At 32.8% G+C, this 22,934-nt stretch overlaps 4 protein-coding genes across 13 annotated transcripts in view; 1 reads left to right on the forward strand and 3 right to left on the reverse strand.

Moving 5' to 3' along the window:
- Positions 1-7,408, forward strand: LOC146530533 (uncharacterized). 4 transcript variants are annotated; one of them, XM_085199951.1, is made up of 7 exons: positions 1-323; positions 933-1,083; positions 1,435-1,500; positions 1,966-2,040; positions 2,342-2,488; positions 5,276-5,484; positions 6,666-7,408. In XM_085199951.1, exons 1-7 carry the CDS (start codon positions 180-182, stop codon positions 6,939-6,941), a joined length of 1,068 nt encoding a protein of 355 aa, XP_085056077.1. In that variant the 5' UTR covers positions 1-179; the 3' UTR covers positions 6,942-7,408. The 4 variants fall into 4 exon arrangements, with proteins under 4 accessions (XP_085056077.1, XP_085056078.1, XP_085056076.1 ...); XM_085199952.1 differs by lacking the exon at positions 6,666-7,408 and adding an exon at positions 5,732-6,654 and having other exon boundaries at positions 21-323; XM_085199949.1 differs by lacking the exons at positions 5,276-5,484; positions 6,666-7,408 and adding an exon at positions 3,029-4,185 and having other exon boundaries at positions 24-323.
- LOC146530534 (zinc finger Y-chromosomal protein 1-like) overlaps positions 7,394-22,934 on the reverse strand; it is a 24,787-nt gene continuing 9,246 nt past the window's right edge. The window contains exons 5-6 of one of the 7 annotated variants that reach the window (XM_085199928.1): positions 15,158-16,283; positions 13,433-14,897 (exon numbers count right to left, since the gene is read on the reverse strand). In XM_085199928.1, the coding sequence (XP_085056054.1) occupies positions 15,166-16,283 (1,118 nt within the window). In that variant the 3' untranslated portion in view covers positions 13,433-14,897; positions 15,158-15,165. Of the gene's footprint in view, positions 8,939-9,559; positions 10,739-13,432; positions 14,898-15,120; positions 16,284-17,429; positions 19,171-20,901; positions 22,900-22,934 lie in introns of those variants that run through there. The other 6 variants (XM_085199926.1, XM_085199929.1, XM_085199930.1 and 3 more) reach the window with 6 other exon arrangements.
- LOC146530535 (zinc finger Y-chromosomal protein 2-like) lies at positions 10,960-13,841 on the reverse strand. The gene is made up of 2 exons (XM_085199945.1): positions 13,697-13,841; positions 10,960-12,210 (listed from the first exon to the last, which is right to left on the reverse strand). Exons 1-2 carry the CDS (start codon positions 13,839-13,841, stop codon positions 11,045-11,047), a joined length of 1,311 nt encoding a protein of 436 aa, XP_085056071.1. The 3' UTR covers positions 10,960-11,044.
- On the reverse strand, positions 19,033-20,692 carry LOC146530536 (zinc finger Y-chromosomal protein-like). The gene is made up of 2 exons (XM_085199954.1): positions 19,583-20,692; positions 19,033-19,170 (listed from the first exon to the last, which is right to left on the reverse strand). Exon 1 carries the CDS (start codon positions 20,584-20,586, stop codon positions 19,585-19,587), a length of 1,002 nt encoding a protein of 333 aa, XP_085056080.1. The 5' UTR covers positions 20,587-20,692; the 3' UTR covers positions 19,033-19,170; positions 19,583-19,584.

Here is a 22,934-nt window from a genome sequence, read left to right on the forward strand (position 1 = left end):
ATCCCTATTTCATAGACATAAATAAAAAAAATAGTAACTAAATGTCTGAACCATGTAAATGTGTTCCGTCTGTGGTCTGACTGAACGAAGCCATCTGTAAATTGTGTTTGTGATGTTTCGTACAAATACTTGTTTATTATTATCATAAATCATCATGAAAAAATAATTTATTGAATAAAATGTCTGCAACGTTAACTTTAGAGAAAGATTTATGTCGATGTTGTCATTCCCAAGGCGGCTTCGATAATTTGGCGGTACCGCAAAGTTATTTGGAAGAAGTAGAAATATATTCTGATATGATAAAAGATGGTTTTAATATTGAAGTAAGTAAAAAAAGTTATATATTTATTAAGTACGTGCTTTAGCTATGTCCAAGCAACTTTAAAACTATTAGTTGTCAAATAAACCATTTGATAGTATTTTTATATAAATTTTAAATGTATTTGAATTAGGAACAATACTGCAATAATATTATAAAGTAATTGTAGTATAGTAGCGCTATAATATTTTTAACATCTTTTGGACATAAATATTTTTGATATAACTTTTATTTTATCGGATTATCATTTTGTAAAACATTTTCTAATGTCATTTTTCTTTTACAATTAGTGTTATTTCATAAGTAATGCTTAAATGATACTTGGTTTTAGTTATTTTGAATAATTGACACCAATGAAGTGGGACATCATCTGACTTGACATTCTAAAGAGAGAGAAAATTGGGCTATTAATTCTGCCATCCATCATTCAATTTTTCAAATTCAAAGTGTATATAGTTTTAGATTATTATATATCAAAGTATCTATGTTCATGTACATAAATTATTTAACAATCGATTACTGTTTATTCTATTAATATCAATTAATTATACTTACTCATTCAAAAACACAAGGGATTTCTATTAGTTTTTTATTAATTCTATTTTGTTTATAGATCAATCCAGTCCCAGGGCAATTATGTGAGAGGACATATAAAATATGTAAGGCATGTATTAAGAAACTCAGAAGTGCCAGTAATTTTAGGAAACAAGTAAAAAATTGTGAGGAGAGGTTTCTCGAAATGTATTATAAGAATAAGATAAAAGGTTAATTTACTAGCAATATGTTATCTTTTTTTTTCTAGTTTCATGCTGCATCATGTGCCTAGTTCTGGAAGGATTATGTGTTGAATGTTGGAACTCAATGACATAATTTACAGGACTCATTACCAGAGCAAGGAAATTAAAATATTAGTATCAAATATTTCACACCCTCCAGTAGGAATGGAACCCACAACTGTTGTATTTACAGTTGCATACATGTGTTTTTATTTAATATTTTTTAATTCAAAGCTGATTGGGTGAATATGTGATGTTTCATGTAATTACTTGATGAATGTTTTGAAACAACTAAAGCCATTGTGGCTCAGTGTGTGATGAATAATATTTTCTTGACAGTATTAAACTCCACATCAATGGTAGTTGTCAAAGAGGAATCACAAGAGTTAGTTGTTGATGAAACAGGTATGTTTTTATTAAAAGAATTATAGTTTTAGAACTATACAAAAATAATATTACTACTATAGTTTTTGTATAAGCATAAGAAAGGATGGCACCAGCCAATTTTAGTTAAATTTATTAAAAATATAAAGAATAATATATGATAATATTTTTAAATAATGTAGTGTAGACGCCGTCGGGGCGCAGCAACACAAGTGTGTGCCTAACGTCACAATCGTGGGTTCGATCCCCACTCTAGGAAATGAAATATTTATTTACATTAATATTTCGATTTCTTCGCTTTGGTGTTGAGGCAAAGCGCGACGTTAAGTTCTGCTAATGAACACGCAATGCCCCTGAATTCGGCAGGAAGTGGGGAACGGAGTGTCCTAATACTAGGTTCACTCTGCCTACCCTGCTGTACGCGGGATACAGCGTGAAGCTGATTTAATAATATAATAATATTAGCATTATTATTTATTATTTTAGCATTTAAGGAAGAATCGTTACAAATGGATGATGATGAAAGAGCAGAGGATTACAATTTTAACAGTGATGAAAAAGGTAATTGTATTAATGGTTAAATTTTTCTAAGTTCATAGAAATTGTAGAATTTTTTTAAATAGATATAATTTTATCACACAAATTTGTTTATTTTACAACTACATAATTTTATTATGAATATTCAATGTGGCTTTTTACAAATAAAAAAAATCTTATAAAAGTAATTCTCCAAAGTTTAATTTTACAGACAGGGAAGCAAGCAGGCAGCTAAATATAATAAGAAAGCTGAAAGTTAAACTCGAAAGATATATATTTTTGTTGATAACTTCATACTTTATACATACATTTTAATATTTTTTAGATAATTTAAATTCGAGTGAGGATGAATTATCTATATTGAAAAAGGGAAATATTGATAAAAGTACAAAAACTGTTAAGAAATTAAAAAAGCCTAGACAACCAAGTCGGACTGACGAAGTCAAAGAATGTAAAAAAGAAAGACCTAGACGTAAGTGTATCTTTTTTTTGTATTATTACAAATCCTTTTATATATATATAGATTATTATTACTTTATATTGTGGCATAACAAATACCCCTTTTACGTATATAAAAATATTGTATTGTATATTAACTAGTTTAAAAAACATTTAAATTACAAATTATTAGAGTATTTTTTAATTTTTTATTCCGGCAAAATATATAATAAAATATTTTTTATTGTAAGTTCCCTTGATTTATGAGGGCCTGGTCTTAATGCAAATATATGAGGGGACCTCCGTTAATTTAGAAAAAATAAATAAAACAAGTAACGCGGTTATTATAAGTTTTAAAATATTTCGTGATGGCAAAAAAATGTTTTATTATTTTACAAGTGTGATATTAAATCAACATCAAAATTTGGTGATTCATCATATTATGATACAGAGGAAATCCGGAGTGTATTATGAAATTTTATAGAGATTTAAAAGAAATTACAAAAAAATCAACACGGCAATTAAATAACACAGAATTGGGAAAAATAAAAGTTGTTCTTTTGTCTGTCACCAGGAATGAAATTTCGTCTCCAACCCGAAGATTATAGGAAAGACGGCGAGAGAGTAGTGTGCGGTCACTGCGAGAGGGTATACGACAAGATATGCTCACTAAGATTCCATATAAAGACGAAACACTACAAAATACCGCAGTACAAGTGTCCATTTTGCTCGAAAGAATTTATGACACTAGCACCATACACGATACACAAGCTAGAAGAGCACAATGTCGACGAAAGATTCAATTGTAACGCGTGTAAAGGAACTTTTAATACTAAAGTGCAACTGAGGAAACATATTAACAACTTTCATATGCTGGGAGAGAAATATAAATGTGATTTGTGCGATTACGAGTCGTTCAGCTTCGAAGGAATGTACAAACATAAGTTTAAACATAAAACGTCTAAAGATTATCATTGTAAGTTCTGTCCGAAGTCGTTTTTGAGAAAAACGACTTTGGATTTACACGAAAGGATTCATACTGGTGACAGAAGGAAGATTTGTAAAGTGTGCAACCAGGCCTTTGTTCAGAAATCTAGTTTGAACTATCATATGGCTAAATATCATCCTGGTGTTAATTATTGAGTGCTTAGGAAGCCATACTTCAAAACGTAAGCGCTTATTACTTTATAACATCACAAGAAAACCCTGTTCACACCTGCAAACTTAACTTTGTAAACTTTAGACATAAAATCATGAAATTTGTACGGAACTGAACCGAAATTTAAAAATAAGGTTTTTTTGGTGCGCTAAGTTAAACAATATATTTTATAATGTATTTTTTTTATCAATATCATTAAAAATATGTAAAGCGCCTCGATTTATTCTGTAATTATCTAAATTTCAAAAGTTACAACAATATTGTTCATATGCATCGAAAAATCTATTTTGTTATTTATTATAAATAATATTTTATATAATTAATCATTTTTTAATCTTAATGTTCTTTACAAATATCTGAAGATATAAATTATTAATTGTGATATACAAACATCACAATATGTTTCTTCTTTTACAATCATAAATTTATAAAATTCATTTAATATTTTAAATGTTTTCATATAACAGACATAATATCACAAAAGCTTTAAACTGTTTTAGAAATATTAAAAATAGATTTATAAATATTAAATATAATTTATTATGTTTTGTATTAATAAATATTATAATGGCTGGATATATTTTTTTATTATAATGTAGTGATTAATAGTTGTGTTACCCGATAAATGCATGGAAATATATTTTTTATGACATCACATTACTAATGACAGATCGAGGCCGTCGTTGTGCACTGGTACAAGCGTACGACTAAACGCGACGGTTGTGTGTTCCATTCCCACATGGGGAATGAAATATTTAATGTTTTCATTTCCTCGCCCTGGTAATGAGGCAAAACGAAAGAATTCCCTTCAAAATTCCCATAGGAAATTATTTAATATTTTTGCATATTTGTCTAAAATCAACCAATCAATCAATCTTTTAAAATATTTCCTTAAATGGGAACCAAACCTAATAATTCTAAATAGATTTACTCCCTCGGGTGCCATGGGTACATGGCCATCGCGTTTATAGTCAAACACACAATCTTATAATTTTATATCAGCATCAGCTTCACACAGCAGGGTAGGCAGAGGGAACTCAATGGACGCCGCTCGACTGCAGAGTGAACAAATGGAAATATTCACCAGTCACACCCCTCCGCAGGGTCCCTGCGCCACGCTGGCCTCGTGTCGCTACAACTTTATAAACATCACAAATATTACCTTTAATCACGTGTATAATGTGTTGGTACGTTTTCCGTTTTAAAAGCTTTTATTTAACTTGCAATGTCGCGCGATTTACTTGTATAAGTAAACTAGCACTAATTTAATTACGTAAAATCTATTTTTTTTTTTTATTTAATTAAATACCTATTGATTAGCGCGACAAGCTTTAATGATCATATAAATTGTGTATAATGAGGTTATGAGTGGATACTTTAAATTTAAAAGAAAATGTTTATTTTCTCCTTTATAGAGTGTTAAAATAAAATCTTTTTCAAAAAAGGTTTTTTGTTTTTAATTTATTTAGAGACATGTGTAATTAATTCTTAATCTATTCACTTAAATATTATAATTCAGCTGAAAAGTAACTATATTTAATTTTATTAAATATACATTTTAAATTAAACACAATCTTTCACTGTAATGTTTAATAAAATATTTCCATTTTAAAAACACACTACCTAATTATAATTTATTTTATCGATGTAAAAAAATTTCAGGTAGAAAATTCGAAGAGCACTACACATCAAAAGATTTGGACGGCTCGTTGCACTTCATATGTAATGTATGCTCCAACTCTTATAAGACGGTCGCGTGTTTCAAGCAACATTACAGGCACGTGCATTTGAAGCAGCGACCCCGGCTGATAGGATGCTACTACTGCACCGAGAAGGTCACGGCTCATATGAGGGCTAGCCATTTAGAGAAGGTTGCCCATTTAATAAACAAATTTGACTGATAGCTATAATGACTTTTAATATATTTTCTTTATTACTTTAATCTACATTATCGTAGTTTCTATTATTGATTGCTTCGAATGTTGGTACTTGATATGTACTCGTATATATATACTTTAAGCATTGGTTCTTATATATAGCAAGGTTGTAACGTGCTATCATCATTTTGAAACTGTCAAATGAGCTGATGTCAGTTAATAACTTAATTTACTCTTTCAGAAATAGCGTTAATTGTTAAATAATGGATTTGGATAACGATTGCACATTAGCCCTGGCTAACTTTTTTAAAAATATTTTCAAGAAACAGAAACGACTCTTCTACAGATTTATTATAAGTATAGATTTTAATCATTCTTCTCTTGCTTTTTCACACGTTTGATGACACGACATTCGTAAGGATTGTCACAAACTTTGCACACCCAACACCGGTAGGCGCTTGTAATTATTTACTTAAGAGGTGACCATGCCAAGAGTCTGGCAATGGACGCCATTTCTTATAGGTATTACTGTCAAGAAAATATTAAAAAAAAATCATCTAGATTGAAATTATAGTTTACTGTGTAACATACTAATAAATAATTAAAGAGCACAGTATGACCGACGCGAAAATATTCTTATACAAGCATACAATATTGTAGTTCAAGCAGGCGTAACCGCGTCCGGGTCCACTAGTAAATATAATAAAGCGGAAGAGTTTGTTTGTTTGTTTGAACGCCAAGATCTCTGGATCTACTGGATCGATTTACTTTGTTTTTGTTTTGTATGAAAGCTGCATTCTTCAGAAGTGCTATAGGCTATATAATATTACATTACACATATGTACTAATAAATTAAAATACTTTCTAATTTAAGTTAATAACAACTGACGTCGCTACGCGACCGCGTTCGTTACTGCGTCATTTTGATATTCATCCTTATGAAAATAAATATAATAGTTACTTTTAGCATTTCATCTAGATGGAAATTATATTTCTATAGAAATTATATTCTTATATTTCAAGCACGCGTAGCCGCGTCCGGGTCCGCTAGTATATAGATATAAATATCTCATTAATATTTTCCGTATAAGTGTACCGTTTTATCTGTTTAACTTTTATGATGTAGACGCCTAAAACCAAAAAGAACTAAGTAAACACTTAATTTCTTTTTTTAGATGCACGGCGTCCCAGCACCATCTTGTGGTGCTTGCGGCAAGAAATTCTCCTACCCCTTTCAAGTGTTACGCCACCAGAAAACCTTCCACATGGGTGAAAAAAAGTTTACTTGTAAAATTTGCGATAAAACGTTCGCGACTCGCGGTAACTTGGCGCAGCACGTGGTCAAGCATTCCTCCGAAAGACCTTTCAAATGTGATTTCTGCGAAGAAACTTTTAAATGGAAGAAACATGTGCGGCGACATGTTTTGACTCATATGAATAAGAAGACTTAGTCAGCCAGTTATATATATACTTGATTCATTATGGCAAGAGACAAAAGGCAAATATGTCGAAAAAATGTTCTTTCTAACATTTCTATAAAAATATTGGGTATGGCTAAAAGAATGAAAGATATAGCACAGTAAATAATACTATCTTATTATAGAAATAGCATATCGATAAAGCTCCAAAAAAGATATATTAACAAAATTCACAATTTTTTTTTACACTACAATATCCAATTATTTTCGTTAATAAATTCTGAAATACAGAATTTTTTTGTTTACATTTCGTCTCCCGCCATAATGAATCGAGTATGTATTATAAGTCATGTGTCTGTAGACTATAAAAATAAGTAGCTGAAATAAAATATAATTTAAATAATTTACTAAATTAGTCCCGGGTACGGTGAATCTATGAAATGGTGAGTAAAGTACGGTCGAAGTATAATAATAGAATAAATAAATAATATTAACAATCATTTTTATTGTTTTTTTTTTAATTTCCTAAAATATCAAAATAAGAAAAATGCGGTAAGAACGTAGTATTAAAATATTCCTTACAACGTATAAGGTGGAGAAACCCATCAATGCACTTTGCCAGTATATGTGTAAAAATTAAAATATTCCCCGTTTGTAATTGAAACAACAATAAACATTTACTTAAGTGTAACAAAAAATAAATTTATTTTATAATCTTTAACTAATTAATTAACATACACTAGAATCTAAATGCTAGTGAGATCCTTCTTATGAATTTATATGTCAATAGTAAATTTTAATTTGTCACTTAATTTATTATAGACATTGACTGATATCAATAATAGGTACTATAAATTATTTTTTTTACTCTATACATTTATATCGTGAAGTTATCAATAAATACGCTATCTTAATCCACATTTTCCTTCATGGTATGCCCGTCATTTTATACAAATATTAATTCTCGTGTAATCAAGCGTGTACTTTTCGGACATGTTCCTTTAAGGTCTTCAATCGTCCGTATGTCTTGAAACATGATTCACATTTAAATTCCCTAGAACCAGTATGTTTCACCATGTGGCTCTCTAACTCCTTCTTAGCATAAAACTCCATGTCACAATGCTGACACTTGTGTGGTCTTTGCAAGAGATGCACTCTTGCTATATGCAGCCTCCAAGAATGTTTGCTTTCGAAACTCTTGTCACACGCTTGGCACTTGATCCCTGGACTCTTCACTCCATGGACTTTAACCAAATGCTCTTGTTTCTTCCAAACTTCTTTAAATCTTTCCATGCAATAACCACATTTATGAGGTAATTTTATTCCGGCGTGTCTTGATCGATCATGCAATCGCTTTTTTCGCTCCGTATCGAATGTTCTGGAACATATTTCGCAGGTAAACGTTCCTATTTTGTGGGCATCTCCGTGTCTTAGAAGGATGTTCTTATTAACGAAACCTGCACCGCAGACTAGACATGAATAGTTACTATAATGAACATTCATGTGTTCTTGGAGAGCTTTGAAAGAGTTAAATACGTTCGAACATATAATACAGTTGAGTGGTCCATTGCCAAATTTAAAGGGCAGTATATGATCCTTAATGTCCGTATAAAGTTTCTTATCGTGATTCATTTGCAGATGGTTAACTACTTTGTCTACATTCTCCATGGTTTCTCCACAAATTAGGCATTTAACGTCTGTGATATCTAATTTAACGAAATAGCCGTGCATGTCTTTGCCTTTCATAAAGGTAGATTTTTCTTCAGCGTTGTGAGATTCTTGGGTGTGTGCTTTTAAATCTTTTGGATCAGGAAACTGCTCAGAGCAAAAACAACACGCATAACCGATGCCTCCCTTACAACGAATGGGCGTAGCATTCGTATTCAATAAAATTTCTTTTATATTATTTTGATGTTTTTCCACCTCTGACACAATCACCATATTTAGTTTCTGTTCGACAGTTATTCGTATGGTTTTGCGTTTTCGGTCTTTTCTTTCCACATTTGTTGGAATTGTTAGTTTCTGGTCACCTATAACAAATAATTAATGTTATCCACCGCAGTTGTGCGTAGAGAAAAGATACCAAAATCTACTTACACACATATTTACGACACAAATATTCAGTTCTAAGTAAACATAAATATTTTATGTCTTGGTTTATATATGTATGTTTTATTGAGTATTATAATATTTCTAGATTATGTTTTAGTAAATTTTTTTTCATTTTGTTTTTCCATATCTTATAATAATTATTATTAATAAATATTAATAATAAGGAATTGAGGACGCCATGGCGCAGCGGCACAAGGGTGTGACTGTTGCGCGACTCCAGGAAATGAAATATTTATTTACGGTTATATTTCCATTTCTTCGCTCTGGTGTCGAGGCAGGGCGCCGCGTTGAGTTCTGTCACTCAACACGCAATGAGAATTCGGCAGGAAGTGGGGGACGGAGTGTCTTAACACTAGGTTCCCTCTGCCTACAGTGCTGTGCGCGGGATACAGCGTCGAAGTGAAAAAAAAAGTAGTAAATTATGAGGTAGGTACATTATAAATACAAATAATGTTAGACTTGAGAAGTCTAAACATCACGAAAACTAATGTTACTTTCATTGCTTATATGAAACGAAACAAAAAATAGCAATAAAACAATCAATTTTATATCGCCTTTATTTTTCATAAGCAAAGAACTAATCTAAACAATTTCTTCACCATGTTTGGATCTCATGTGACTCTTCCAACTGCACTTTTGTACGAAAGCCTGACCACATCTACTACAGGCAAACCTGCGGTCGTCTGCATGTATACGCATATGTTCCCTTAACGTAGTCTTTCTGCCATAGCATTTGAAGCAAATATCACATCTGAACTCACGCAGTCCTGTATGCTTCGCCATATGACGCTTTAGTCCGCTAGCGCTGAAGAATTTCATATCACATTCTTCACATTGGTGCTTTTTTTCCATAAGATGGTCTTTTTTAGTGTGCCGCGCCAGAGCTCTCTGGTTGATAAAAGTGCGATCGCAAGCTTGGCATTTTATGACTACTGGTGGTGCTCCATGCACTTTAACCATATGATCGACCTTCCTCCAGTAATCCATGAAACGTTCATCACATATCATACATTTGTTGCGTTTGTTGAACCCTAAATGAATCCGTCTCTGATGTTCCTTTAACCTCTCGTTATTGCCAAACACTTTATCGCACTCTTGACATTTGTATACACCATTGTCATGTCTCCTGATGTGAGTGGCTAAAAGGCGCTCAGTAACAAAGCCCCGGCTGCACAGTGGGCATAAATGGTATCCAAAATGAGTGTTCATATGTTCCTGTAACAGTTTGAAGTTTAGATATTCCGTGGAACAAATTGCGCATCTTAGTTCCGGCGTGTCGAATTTAAATGGTACTATAGTGTTGTTTATGTCTGTGTGTATTTCTTTTTTATGCTCATTCTTCAAGTGATGCATCAAGTCCTCCAATTTGGCTATACCATTGCTGCAAAGGGAACAACTTAAGTAGGTAATGTCTAATTTAACGACATGTTCAAACAATCTGGACGTCATGTACTGAATTAATCTGTCGTTGTTATGTTCTACTAAAAAATGTTTCTTAAGGTCGGTCGGATTCTGAAACTGTTCGAGACAAAACGCACAGCCGTATCCAAGACTATCCTTCGATCTGATAGGATTGGCATTGGAACAAAGCAAAATGGTCATAAGATTTTGTTGGTTTTTCCTGGCATCCGACAGTTTAGGCTGCCTGGTGCCCCGAATGATCTTCAACTCGACTCGAGGTGTTGATAAACGCCTTTCGATTTTAATGGTTCGTATACCTATAAACAAAAATGTTTGTTAGACTCTCTCTTTTATTTATAATATTACCCTAGCAAAAACGTGTTTTGTAAAATTTACACTAGTATCGAAATAAGGTACTTATTTAAGAATTTTCCAAGGTTTTATTGCCTATTTATTTAAACACGTTCGTACATAAATATCCCGGAAAAGCCTTTTTTCATAAATTTAGCCTTGCAACTTACGCAAGTCGGAAACACAATTTATATGTAAAAAAATAACATTTATTATTTATAAATATATTATTTATACATGTTAGTTTCATATAAGCATAATACATAAAATTGTTATCGCACAGATTTTGCTATGTCTCTATGTTTGGAACTTATATGACACTTCAATGCAAAATGTTTGTCAAACGACTGATCGCAGTAAGCACATTTATAGAAACAATCTTCTGGGTGTTGCCTCTTCACGTGTTCTTTTAATGTTTTTAATCTGCCGTACGATTTCTTGCAAACTTCACATTTGAACTCTCTCGTTCCCGTGTGTTTGACCATGTGGTCTGTTAACTCCCGCTTAGAAAAGAAGGCCATATCGCATGTCGTGCAGTTATGTTTCTTCTGCAGCAAGTGATACTTTTTCATGTGTAATAACCAAGTCTGCTGCAATGTAAACGTCTTGTCGCAAGCTTGGCATTTAATTGTTGGTCCAACGACACCATGTACTTTCGCTAAGTGTTCATTTTTGTGACAATTCTCCCTAAACCTCTCACTGCAGTATCCACATTTGTGGGGCATGTTTAAGCCATTATGGATTTTTCTTTCATGCAATTTCTTCTTTCTAACAGTGTCAAAAACTAGATTGCATTGTTCACAAGCAAAGGTACCAGTTTTGTGGCCCTCATTGTGACATAATAGAAGATGGCGGTTAACAAATCCAGCGTCGCAGATTTTGCAAATATAATTTCGGTAATGTGTATGCATGTGTTCTTGGAGAGCTTTAAATTTGTTGAAAATATTCTGACATATGAAGCACCTTAAATATTCATTGTCAAATTTGAAAGGCAAAATATGGTTAGGTATCTCTGTGCTGATATTCTTACTATGAGCGTCTTTTAAGTGCTCCAAAATTTTCTCTAGAGTTTCCAGCCTTGATCTACATAGATTACATTCTAATCCTGTAATATCTAATTTAACTAAGTATCCGTACATATCCCGCCCTTTCATAAATATTGCTTTCGTCTTATCGTCATGATCTTTTATCGTATGTTTCTTTAAGTCTGCAGGATCAGGAAACTGACTGGAACAAAAACAACACGCATAACCAATGCCACCTCGACACCTAATCGGCGTAGCGTTCGACGAAAGAATAACTTCCCTTATATTGTTTCTATGTTTTTCCAAATGTTCTCCTTGCCTAGCTTTAGGAACAACGTCTTCTTTATTTATAGCAACAATTTCATCCTCTTGAGAAGTGTTCAATGATGCTTTGGATGTTTTGTGAGATTTACCTACAAAGAAAATCTATATTATTTTCACTGAATTTACACGCAAACAAGAACTCCATTACAAGTGACTTGACTTATTATCATGCATAAATTAAAAGATAATTGACACACTGGGTTTGGTTTATTATTAGTGCAGAAGTACTTAATTTTTTATAATATAACAATATATTGAATAAAAAATAATTATAAAAATAAATATTTGAAAAAAAAAAACAATAAATTCTAAACAGAGCAAGATTAAATTTGTATGTGTACCTAAGTACCTACACGCCAACTAAATGTTTGTACAAAAATGTACAGAGTTCGCATCCGAATCGTCTATCATCTATACCACGTTATTCCACAGGTCTTGAAACAAGTGTGACATTTATACTGCCTGGCCCTTTCGCCGTATCAACTAGTAATTCCACGGTTGGAAGGAGTTCTATTCCGCTTTTTCATTTATTTTTTTACTAGAGATTTATTCATTTTACTAGCGGCCCGCCCACGGCTATGCCCGCTTGAACTACATGATTATTCATTGAATAAACAGAATTGACTGACAGTCAAATGTGTTGATATCAACGAATAATTTAATTTACTCGTTCAGAAACAGCATATTTTTCTATTATTCTTTTTAAATGTCCCTTTTTCCATTTCAGTCATAAATACTAAATGTACAGACAAAATATTTTTATTTATTTATTTATTTTATTTTAATACTTTATTACACCACAATTGATATTAATTAGCTATAACACAAAACGAAAAAACAAACATAAATTAACTTAAACAAAAAAAACTGAAAAAAAAAAAAACAAATGGAAAATGGTGTAAAATCGGCCTTATTACCCAGAGATGATCTCTACCAGGCAACCTTTAACTTAAAAAAAAGAACTACTACTATTGTTGTAAAAAAAATATGTTAAAATAATAAACTTACTTATACATGCTATAATTTACATTTATTTTCCTGTTTATATATAAAAGATTTTGATTGAAAAATAAACCCTTTTTCATTTTCGTTTTATTTGTATTAGGCTTTTATAGAGTAGTTATAAATGTGAATGTTGATTCGATTTATCACTAATTGTGACACAGTTTACAAAAACTATTAAAACACAAACTTCTTTTTACTTTTTCCGATTTCCAAATGCTTTTATCTAAGAAGTAAAAACTATTTTGATATTCAGAATATTTAGTTTATCATCTGAGAGAATCTTCAGGTAAGAATTTAAAAATATAATAAAAGCAATATAAATATTTTTATTTTCTCATAACTTACAATGAATCATAATAACTACAAAGAAGCTGATATCAGTCAAAGGAATAATAAGTTTAAATGAATTTGGTAGTCTTCTCTTGACGTCTTCTCGTGTTTTGGGACATATTATGTACTTCTTGGTATTTGACATCTAAAGTTGAAATTTATCGAATAAATTACAAGATCTTAGATTTTCGCGATGTATTGGTATATATTATGTTAGTTTAAACATGAATATGTATGAACCATTAAACCTGCTCGTCGTGTTTCGATTGCATATGTCGTCGCCAACTGCACTTTTGCACGAAAGCCATCCCGCAGTGTTCGCACTTGTAGCGTTTGTCGTTGTTGTGTATTCGCATGTGTTCTCGTAATGTGTGCTTTCGCCCATACTTCTTAAAGCATACGTTGCATTGAAACGAACGGATTTTCGTATGTGTCACCATATGTTCTGATAGATTTCTCTTAGCAAAGAATTTCATTTCACATAATGTACAGCTGTATTGATTCTCCATCAAATGGTGTCTTTTGATATGTTTTCTTAAAGAATCTTTATTACAAAAGCTCTTTTCACAAGCTCGGCACTCGGCCGTTTCAGATCCAGCGCCGTGAACAGTTCTCAAATGTTCAGCTTTAGTTCGGTACCCAGCAAACTTCTCATTGCAGTATCCGCATCTATTTAGTTTGTACTCGTGCACATGAACGGTCCTAAAGTGTTGATTTCTTTTTTGAACATTATCGAAGACCTTGTCGCACCGGTCGCATTTGTATTCTCCCACCACGTGACACTTCTGGTGATTTATGTACGATCTACGATTAAAAAATCCGACACCACACAGTTCACATATAAAATTTCTACAGTGTTTATGCATGTGCTCCAGAAGCATTTTGAATTTAGTATATACGTTTGAACATATAAAACATTTCAGTTCCTCACTACCAAATTTAAATGGTACCATATGGTTTTTTATATCTGTATATATTTTCCTATCATGCACAGTTTTTAGGTGATCGATCAACTTGTCCAAATCCTCTATATCTTTCGCGCAAATGTTACAATGCAATCCAGTGATGTCAACTTTGACGTAAAATTTCTGTAAATCTCTCTTTTGAAAGAAAGTCGGTTTAATTCCATTTCTGTGTAGTTGTATTGTGTGTTTTTTCAAATCGGCTGGATCTGGAAACTGTTCAGTGCAATAGCAGCACAAGTAGCCCAGATCGCATTTGCCGTGTATAGGGGTTGTGTTGGAACACTGGAGTATCTCTTTTATATTGTGATGATGTTTGGATAATTCTTTAATTGGTTTTAATTTAATTTTTTTAGATCCTATCGTTACTTTAGCCTTCTTTTTCATAGTGCTTTCACTGTCCACTGTTATTTTTCTTTTTCTAGTTAATTTGCGAACATTCTTAAATTCTTCAAAATATACAGTTTCGGTAGGATCACCTAAAAAGAGAAAGTATTGTTACTGAACTTTTACAACGTACGTGGGAGTATACTAAGTTTTTCTTATAAATTTGAAAATAGTAAATAGTTTAAATTTAAAATATAAACGCTTATTTATGTTACAAGACAAGAAACCTAATTATTTTATTTATTGTTGAAAATAAGATATTCTCGCAACAGTAACATTTTATTAGAAAAATAAAACGAATAAGTTAAAACGAACATTATAAACAAATATATTTTTAGCGTTATGTGATTACATGAGGATTTATCCTACACGGTCAGCATCCGTGTCAGATTCCTCCAGATTCTTAGAATGTGTTCGCAAGTGTTTTTTTAAAGAAAACTTGCGTGCAAAAGACTTGGTGCATATACTGCAGTGATAGTCCTTCTGTCCAGTGTGCGTCCGCATATGTTTTTTTAAATTTTCACAACAAAAGAATTTCATATCACAAAGTCCACATTCATGATTTCTTTCCATGAGATGATCTTTCCTAACATGACGATTAAACCGATTTTGGTTGATAAAAGTTTTATCGCAAAGATCACATTTTAAGATAACTAAATCCACGCCATGAAATTTCGTCAAGTGGTCGTTTTTCTTGTGATAATCATCGAAATGTTCGTTACAATATCCGCACTTTCTTGTCATATACATTTTCTTATGTACTATGTTTATATGGGACTGTTTCTTCACTAGAGTGTTAAACGTTTTTGTGCAGAAATCGCAAGTGAAATCGCCTATTTTATGAATTCTCAGATGACTGCGCAGAATGTCACGGTTGACGAAGCCAGCGCCGCACACGTCACACACGTAATTTCTATAATGTGTGTTCATGTGTTCAGTTAAATTTCTGAATTTCATAAATTTCGCTAAACATATGGCACATTTCAAATCCTCATTTTCAAATTTAAATGGAACCATATGATTTTTGATGTCCACGTAAATTACACGTTGGTGCTCTTTCACAAGATGATTCATTAGTTCCTCTATCGTTGATATATCTAATTGACATATGCAACATTGCAAAGCCGTTACATCTAATTTAAGTGTATAAATACGCATATCTTTGGCAACTTGTATAACGCTGTCGTTATCATGTTTTGTTATCGTATGGAGTTTGAGATCAGCAGCGTCCGGGTACTGTTCTGAACAAAAGTAACATCCGTAACCTATATCGCCTTTAAAACGAATAGGCGTTGCATTAGAATATGTTATTACTTCTACAAAATTTTTTCGGTGCTTTTCTACTTCTTGCATGCATTTTTCGTCGACTTTCTTTTTAGGAGTGCGACTCTTTTTTAGCGTGTTACTTTTGATTTCCTTGACTTTTTTTGCTGTCTCTTCATGCTTTTCTTCAGATTCGTTGATTATGCCCTTTTGACCTACAAAGAAAAGTTTTCATTGTAGAACTATTTTTTTATTAAAAACCTGTTGAATAACTTCATTAAATTTGAAATTAAAAATATTGAATTTGAATTTTAACAACGACAGATAGAATTTTTTTTGTGTGATAATGTACTTCAGTATAAAAAGTATTTAAAAATACAGAGTAAATAAAACCAATTTATTAATTATTTTATATTTTCCAAACACAAGACACAAAACACAGCTTTTTCTAAAAAATATTTCTCATAGGATAATTATCGAGTAAACATTTTACAAACTCTTTTAACATTGGGTCAAGTAGTTTATTGGTACGTACTTCAAAATTATTTTCCCAGTTTTCCCAGTGCATCACTACGACCACGCCCGCTACATTTTTGTTATCGGCGTAAATGGTTTTCTTATCTCATTACTCTAACCACATTTAAATAGTGGTATACTATTTGAATGACTTATATATGTCGAGATTTAAAGATTCTTCTTACACGGTAGAAACTCGATTATCTGGCCCTCAGTCATACGGATTCGCGATTATCCGTACTATCAACCGTGATAATAATTTTTTGCTACATATGCACAAAACCAGCTTTTCTTTATACATTCGAATATCCGAATGACTACCGACAACAGTTAGTCAGGTTAATCGAATTTCTACTGTATTTTAGATTAAGTCGACCAGTTTACTCGGTTATTAGTTATATGTAGGTTATTTTCAAAGCGAGGCGTGAAGTTCTGCCACCCAGATTCGGACGGTAATTCTTTTCTCCTTTCTCCACTATATCATGGTCCAGTATTTCTTCATTGATATGCACTTTATTCTCAGGTGGATCACTTACAAAGAAATTATCAAGTTACCGCTGACGTGAATAACGTATCATGATCTTTCGTCGTAACAATTCTTTATCCTATTTAATATATATGAATAGATTCTTCAAGTTTTGAATTAAAGATCCGAAGTAAATTTAGTTATAAGTATAATTTGTAAAAATTATGAATAAATCTATAATATTAATACGTTATAAAGCTGCCTCTTTTACTACATGTGTTATATACACGATCACAATTTCAATAAAAAATAAACTTGGTTAATGGTTAATTTTAACGATCAACGGCTGTAATAGGTTTATGGAAATAAAATAAAAATATTTCAAATACAAAGATAATTTATTCGGAAATATTTGACACTATTAGTCAAAAAATTATCATAAGCGACCAATTTAACAAGAGAAGAATTATTCACGAGTATTTCATTTAATATTTATTTTGTAAAGTTGTAAATAAAATAAAATTGTTCGTGTTTAAAAAAAAAGGAATGCTGAAACATATATGTTATAAATATTCAGATTAATAGGGTTGTTTTGTATAAAAATAAACGTGGTTCTAGAATAACCTAAAAAAAATATTAAAAGCTCGACACATAGCAATACCATTAAAACATAATAACGATATAAAGATACAACAAACGTTGCCTTTTTGGGAAATTCGATAGAATCTAAATATCGATTCGACGTGAGCCAAATCAATACTTTCGTCTACATCTACTTTATCAGAGCTACTCTTTCAAACAAAGATGGAGGGCGGTTTACGGCACTTTGATCTTGTGTTTCTTTCGCATATGAGACTTCCAACTGTACTTCTGTATGAACGCGTTTTCACAATATTCACATTTAAACTTTCTAACGTTGGCGTGAATCTTTAAGTGTTCCCGCAGAGTGTTCTTCCTCGCGTACGCCTTTTGACAGATGTCGCACTGGTAGGCTTTTAGCGGGTTGTGTTTCACCATGTGTTTGATGAGCTCCATCTTCGTGTAGAACTTCATCTCGCACTCGGCGCAGGCGTGCGAGCACTCAGTGTGCGCGCGCCGCGTGTGCCCCCGCAGGCGAGCGCGAGTGCTGAATACTTTGAGGCAAATATCACACTTCGCCGACATCGGTTCCGCCCCGTGTTCCTCGACCATATGGGAACGTTTCTTCGCATAATTGGTAAACTTCTCCTGACAATAGGGACATTTCTTTCTTTTATAATCTCCGTCGTGCACGTACTTTTCATGATTGAGCTTTTTTCTATTTGTGTCAAAGATTTTTGGACATTGGCTACAAGGGAAATCCCCTTTTTTATGTCTGTTGCTGTGATTTTGCAGTGTTCTCTTATTGACAAATGGAGCATTACAAATTTCGCATATGTAGTTCTGATAGTGTACAGGCATATGCTCTTGAACTAATTTGAAGTGTTCAAAAGTCTTGGGGCACTGAACGCAATCGAAATTGTTGTGTATAAATCTAAAAGGAAGTATATGATTCGGTATGTCCTTGTTCATAATCTTCCCGTGAACAGCGGATAAATGGTCAAACAGAGCATCGAAGCTCTCGATATCGTTGTTACAAATGAGACAACGTAAGTCCGTAATATCTAGCTTCACCATGTACGAGTTCAGCCGTTGACCTTCCATGAACGATGACTTGTCTATTTCGTCGTGCTCGTCTAGCACATGTTGCTTTAGTTCTGCCGGGAGGGGATATGTCTCTGGACATAGCGCGCATACATAGCTCGCACCATCGTGATACCTTATAGGCGTTGCGTTAGTATTGAGTAGAATTGCACTGATATTCTGTAAATGTTTTTCCATTTCTAAAACTTTTTCTTTTTTGGTTTTTCTATCATTCCTTGGTAGCTTTGATTTATCCAATGGTTTTATTTCAATAGATAGAGGCTCTATTTTAACGATTGTCTGCATTTTTTTCGTAATTCTCTTCTGACTTCTCTCATAGTCGTTACATTCGTTGGACTCACTGTATACATTATATTCATTGTAGTCATTGAGTTCATCGTCAGAAGTAGGTTCCTGTTTGATCGTTATCTCAATAAATCTTGATTCAGTCTCGTCACCTACAAAGAAAAGCACTGAGTTAAAATTTTCATCTTGAGCACTGCTATCGCTATATTCAAAATTTCATGCTTTTCGTATATCACGGTAAATATTATCAATAAAATATTTATTAACAAAACTTGATAAATTATAATAAAATTATTTTATAAATAGAAGTACAGTATAAATATTTACGCATTTGTAAAAATTATGCGATATGAACACTTTTCAAGCCACTGAAATGGATTAAGCGATGGAATTCTTAAATGAATATAACACAAATAACAATTCCTAGCATTTTACTGTTCTACAGAGAAAGCATTTTTTCTTACAATTATGATTAATTAGTAAAATATAATGTCAATTTCGGGTACAAAATAAAATTCAATGTGCACCAAAAGGATTTATTACATTTCACATACAGAATCTTACCACTAATTTGGCTTGTTCAGTACATTTACAGGCATTGTAGTATTTTTTGAGATCCCATGATTTTTCTTCATATGTTTTCTTCTACTGTTTTGGGTTGCGTATGCTTTTCCACAGAGGTCACATTTAAATTTTCTCTCAGTTGTGTGTGTTGCCATGTAGTGTCCCAGCATGTGACGTTTAATAAAGAAGCTCATACTACATACAGAACATTCGTAGGGTCTCTCCTTAAGATGAACACTCCTCATGTGCAACACTAAGTTCGATTTTAAATTAAATCTCCTATCACACATATCACATTTTATACCTTCAACATTATGCACCTGCATCATATGTCTAGTTTTCTGATAATAATTTTTAAATCGCGCCTTACAAATTTGGCAAACGCTGTCACCAGCGATGCCTTTGTGTTCTGTATTGACGTGAGCCTTTTTCTTTGATTCAGCAGCAAAAATTTGACCACAATGTCGACAAGTAAAACTAGATTTCTTCTTTCCGTGCGCTGTTTCGTGCCTGTTCAGTCGGAAACTATTTACGAATCCCGCACCACAAATTGTACAAATGAAATTGCGGTAGTGCACATTCATGTGCTGCATCAACAGTTTCATGTTGTGAAATATTTCCCCACAGAGACAACAGTTCATTGTCTGTTCTCTTGTGAGTTTAAATGGTTGGAAGTAGTCTGTAGTTCCTAAATAATACTTCTTATCATGCTCTTTCACCAAGTGTTCAGTTAAACTATTAATACTGTCCATATTTTGATCGCAAATTGTGCATTTTAGATCTACTATATCCAAAAAAGCTACAAAACTGCTAAGGCCTGAGCCAGATTTATACGTAGGTTTTTCTTTGACATGATCGAAATGAGTGTGTTGTCTTAGAACATTGGGATCAGGATAAGTTTTAAAGCAATACGCGCAAATATACCCCGCGTCATTTCTATCCTTGAAGGGTGTAACATTAGAATATTTAAGCAGCGTGGTCAAGTTATGCCACTGTTTCTGCATCTCGCGCAATTGCTTTTCGCGGTAAACTACTTTAGTTAAGACCTCACCCGCCCCGCTTTCCTCCTTAACTTTAGTCCCTTTTCGTTTTTTTCGGGCTCCGGTAAGGCCTATAAAAGAAAAACAATTTGTGACTGGCCGTTCACTTCAAATATATTGCAACAAAAATTTCGTTATAATATTACATAAAAGCTCCAAAATGTTCTAATATCAATCGACCATGCATCACAACTTGATAGTATATATTCCTATGTACTGCCGAGAAAAAAAATACCACTTAACTAGACAACATGGAAGGTCAAATAAAAAAACCTTCAATAATCATAAAGCATTTTATTTTTCTTAAATTTCTTAATAGTAATATTATAATCAAAAAATCATATTTCGAGATCGAAAAAAAATCATTGACATATTGTAATAGTAAAAACTATATAGTATAAAAATAACAGAAAAATCTACATAATGTATATATAGTGTATGAAAGAAAATAAAAAAGTGATTAAATTAAAGAATCACCAACGAAGAGAACAAGATTAACGTTTTTATTTTGTACACACAACTATTTTTTATTTCAGACATAATGGCCCACCCGGCAGTACGGTATACCGGCAGTACTCCCGGATACGGTGCGGGAGTACGGTAGTAACGTAATATTATCACCTTCATAATAAAAGGACTTATTTTCAATAGAAGACCCTACATGCATCTAAAAAAATATTCTATTAGTATAGTTTATTTGATCATTGGTTTGAATCAATAATAGCTCTTTTCCTTTATCATTCTCTAGTTAAACCGTTGTGTATTTCTTTTACCTTGTAAATAGTAAATTTTGTAAGTTGTATATTTTCCAAATTGAAATAAGATTGCGCTAATAGTTTCCACAATACTAAACGTGTGAAATTTGGAACTTACAAACTTTGTGCTCGCCCCCAAAGTTTGAACATTCACATTACTGGTATGGACTATATTTCAGAATCTATTGCTATTTAATTGCGAGGGCTAAATAAGAACTAAAAAACTCTCTCCCTCTCTGTTTTTTAAGAAAAAATTGCAATTGAAAATTTAAAAAAAGCTCGTGTTAAATATTAACGAATGGATCTTTGATTTTTTCCATTTGTGCTTTCTTCTTATTTTCCGCCGCAATCTGTTTCAACGTCATTTCACGGTCATCGATCAAATGTTTGACATCGTCAAACTCTTTGAATATGTCCAAGTCGTCTTGGTGAAGGCGAATGTGACTTTTAAGGCTGCTCTTTTGCATGAAAGTCTTTTTACAGACTTCACATTGAAATCTTTTATCATCTTCGTGGACTTTCATATGTTCTTTTAGCGTTCTTGTCCTAGAAAAAGATTTGCCGCACACATCGCAGGCGCATACTTCAGCTCCCGTATGTCTCGTCATATGATCGACAAGACCGCGTTTAGAAAAGAATTTCGCATGACATTTATCACATAAGTAACTCCTCTGTTGTAAATGGTGGTGTTTTATATGTCGGCTCAGTTCAAACTTTTTCTTGTAAGTCTTATTGCACGCGTTACATGGATATACTACTGGCGCTTCGTTATGAACTTTGACCAAATGCTCGCTTCTTTCGTAGTAACTTACAAAAATTTCCGGACAATGTGGACACTTGTTCCTCAACCAACCGCCCGTGTGCACACCTTTCTCATGATTCCTCTTTTTAGTCAGAGATGTATAAGATTTGTCACAATAATCGCAAGGAAAATGACCCTGATAATGTGTCTTGCCGTGTTTCCTCAACGCTGCTATAGTTATATAGCCGGCGCCACATTTTTTACAACAATAATTTCGGTAATGGCTGCTCATGTGCAGATATAAATTTTTGAACGAAATATGAACAACTGAACATATTACACAAGTAAAATTATGACCATCGTCTAATTTGAACGGTAAAATTATATCTTTAATATTTTTATGTATTGTTTTATTGTGTGCAGTGACCAAATGTTCTTTTAAGTCATTCAGATCTTTCATGTTAGTGTTGCACACTGTGCACCTCAAGTCAGTTATATCTAATTTAATGGGGTTGTAACTTAATTTGTAATCTAGCATCGAGTTCATTTTATCCTTTTCAGTCTGCTGCGCTGTGTGGGCACGGAGATCGTCGATATTTTGAAAATGTTTCGCGCAGTATAGACAAGAGAAACCTCTCATAGTTTTATCTCTGAACGGGCTGGCGTTGGAATATTGCAGTATAGCTGATAGGTTCACTCTGTGCTCTATTCTTTCTGGCGTGGCGCTTACATCTGATTTCTTTTTCTTTTTCCTGCGCTTGGGCTCGTCGCCGTCCGTTCCTATAACAGAAACGAGCACATCTCAATTATCTTCA

Source organism: Heliconius melpomene, chromosome 17 (assembly GCF_056956725.1).
Source record: "Heliconius melpomene rosina isolate 202511_hmr_F chromosome 17, ASM5695672v1, whole genome shotgun sequence".
In the NCBI taxonomy this organism is placed as follows: Eukaryota; Metazoa; Arthropoda; class Insecta; order Lepidoptera; family Nymphalidae; genus Heliconius; species Heliconius melpomene.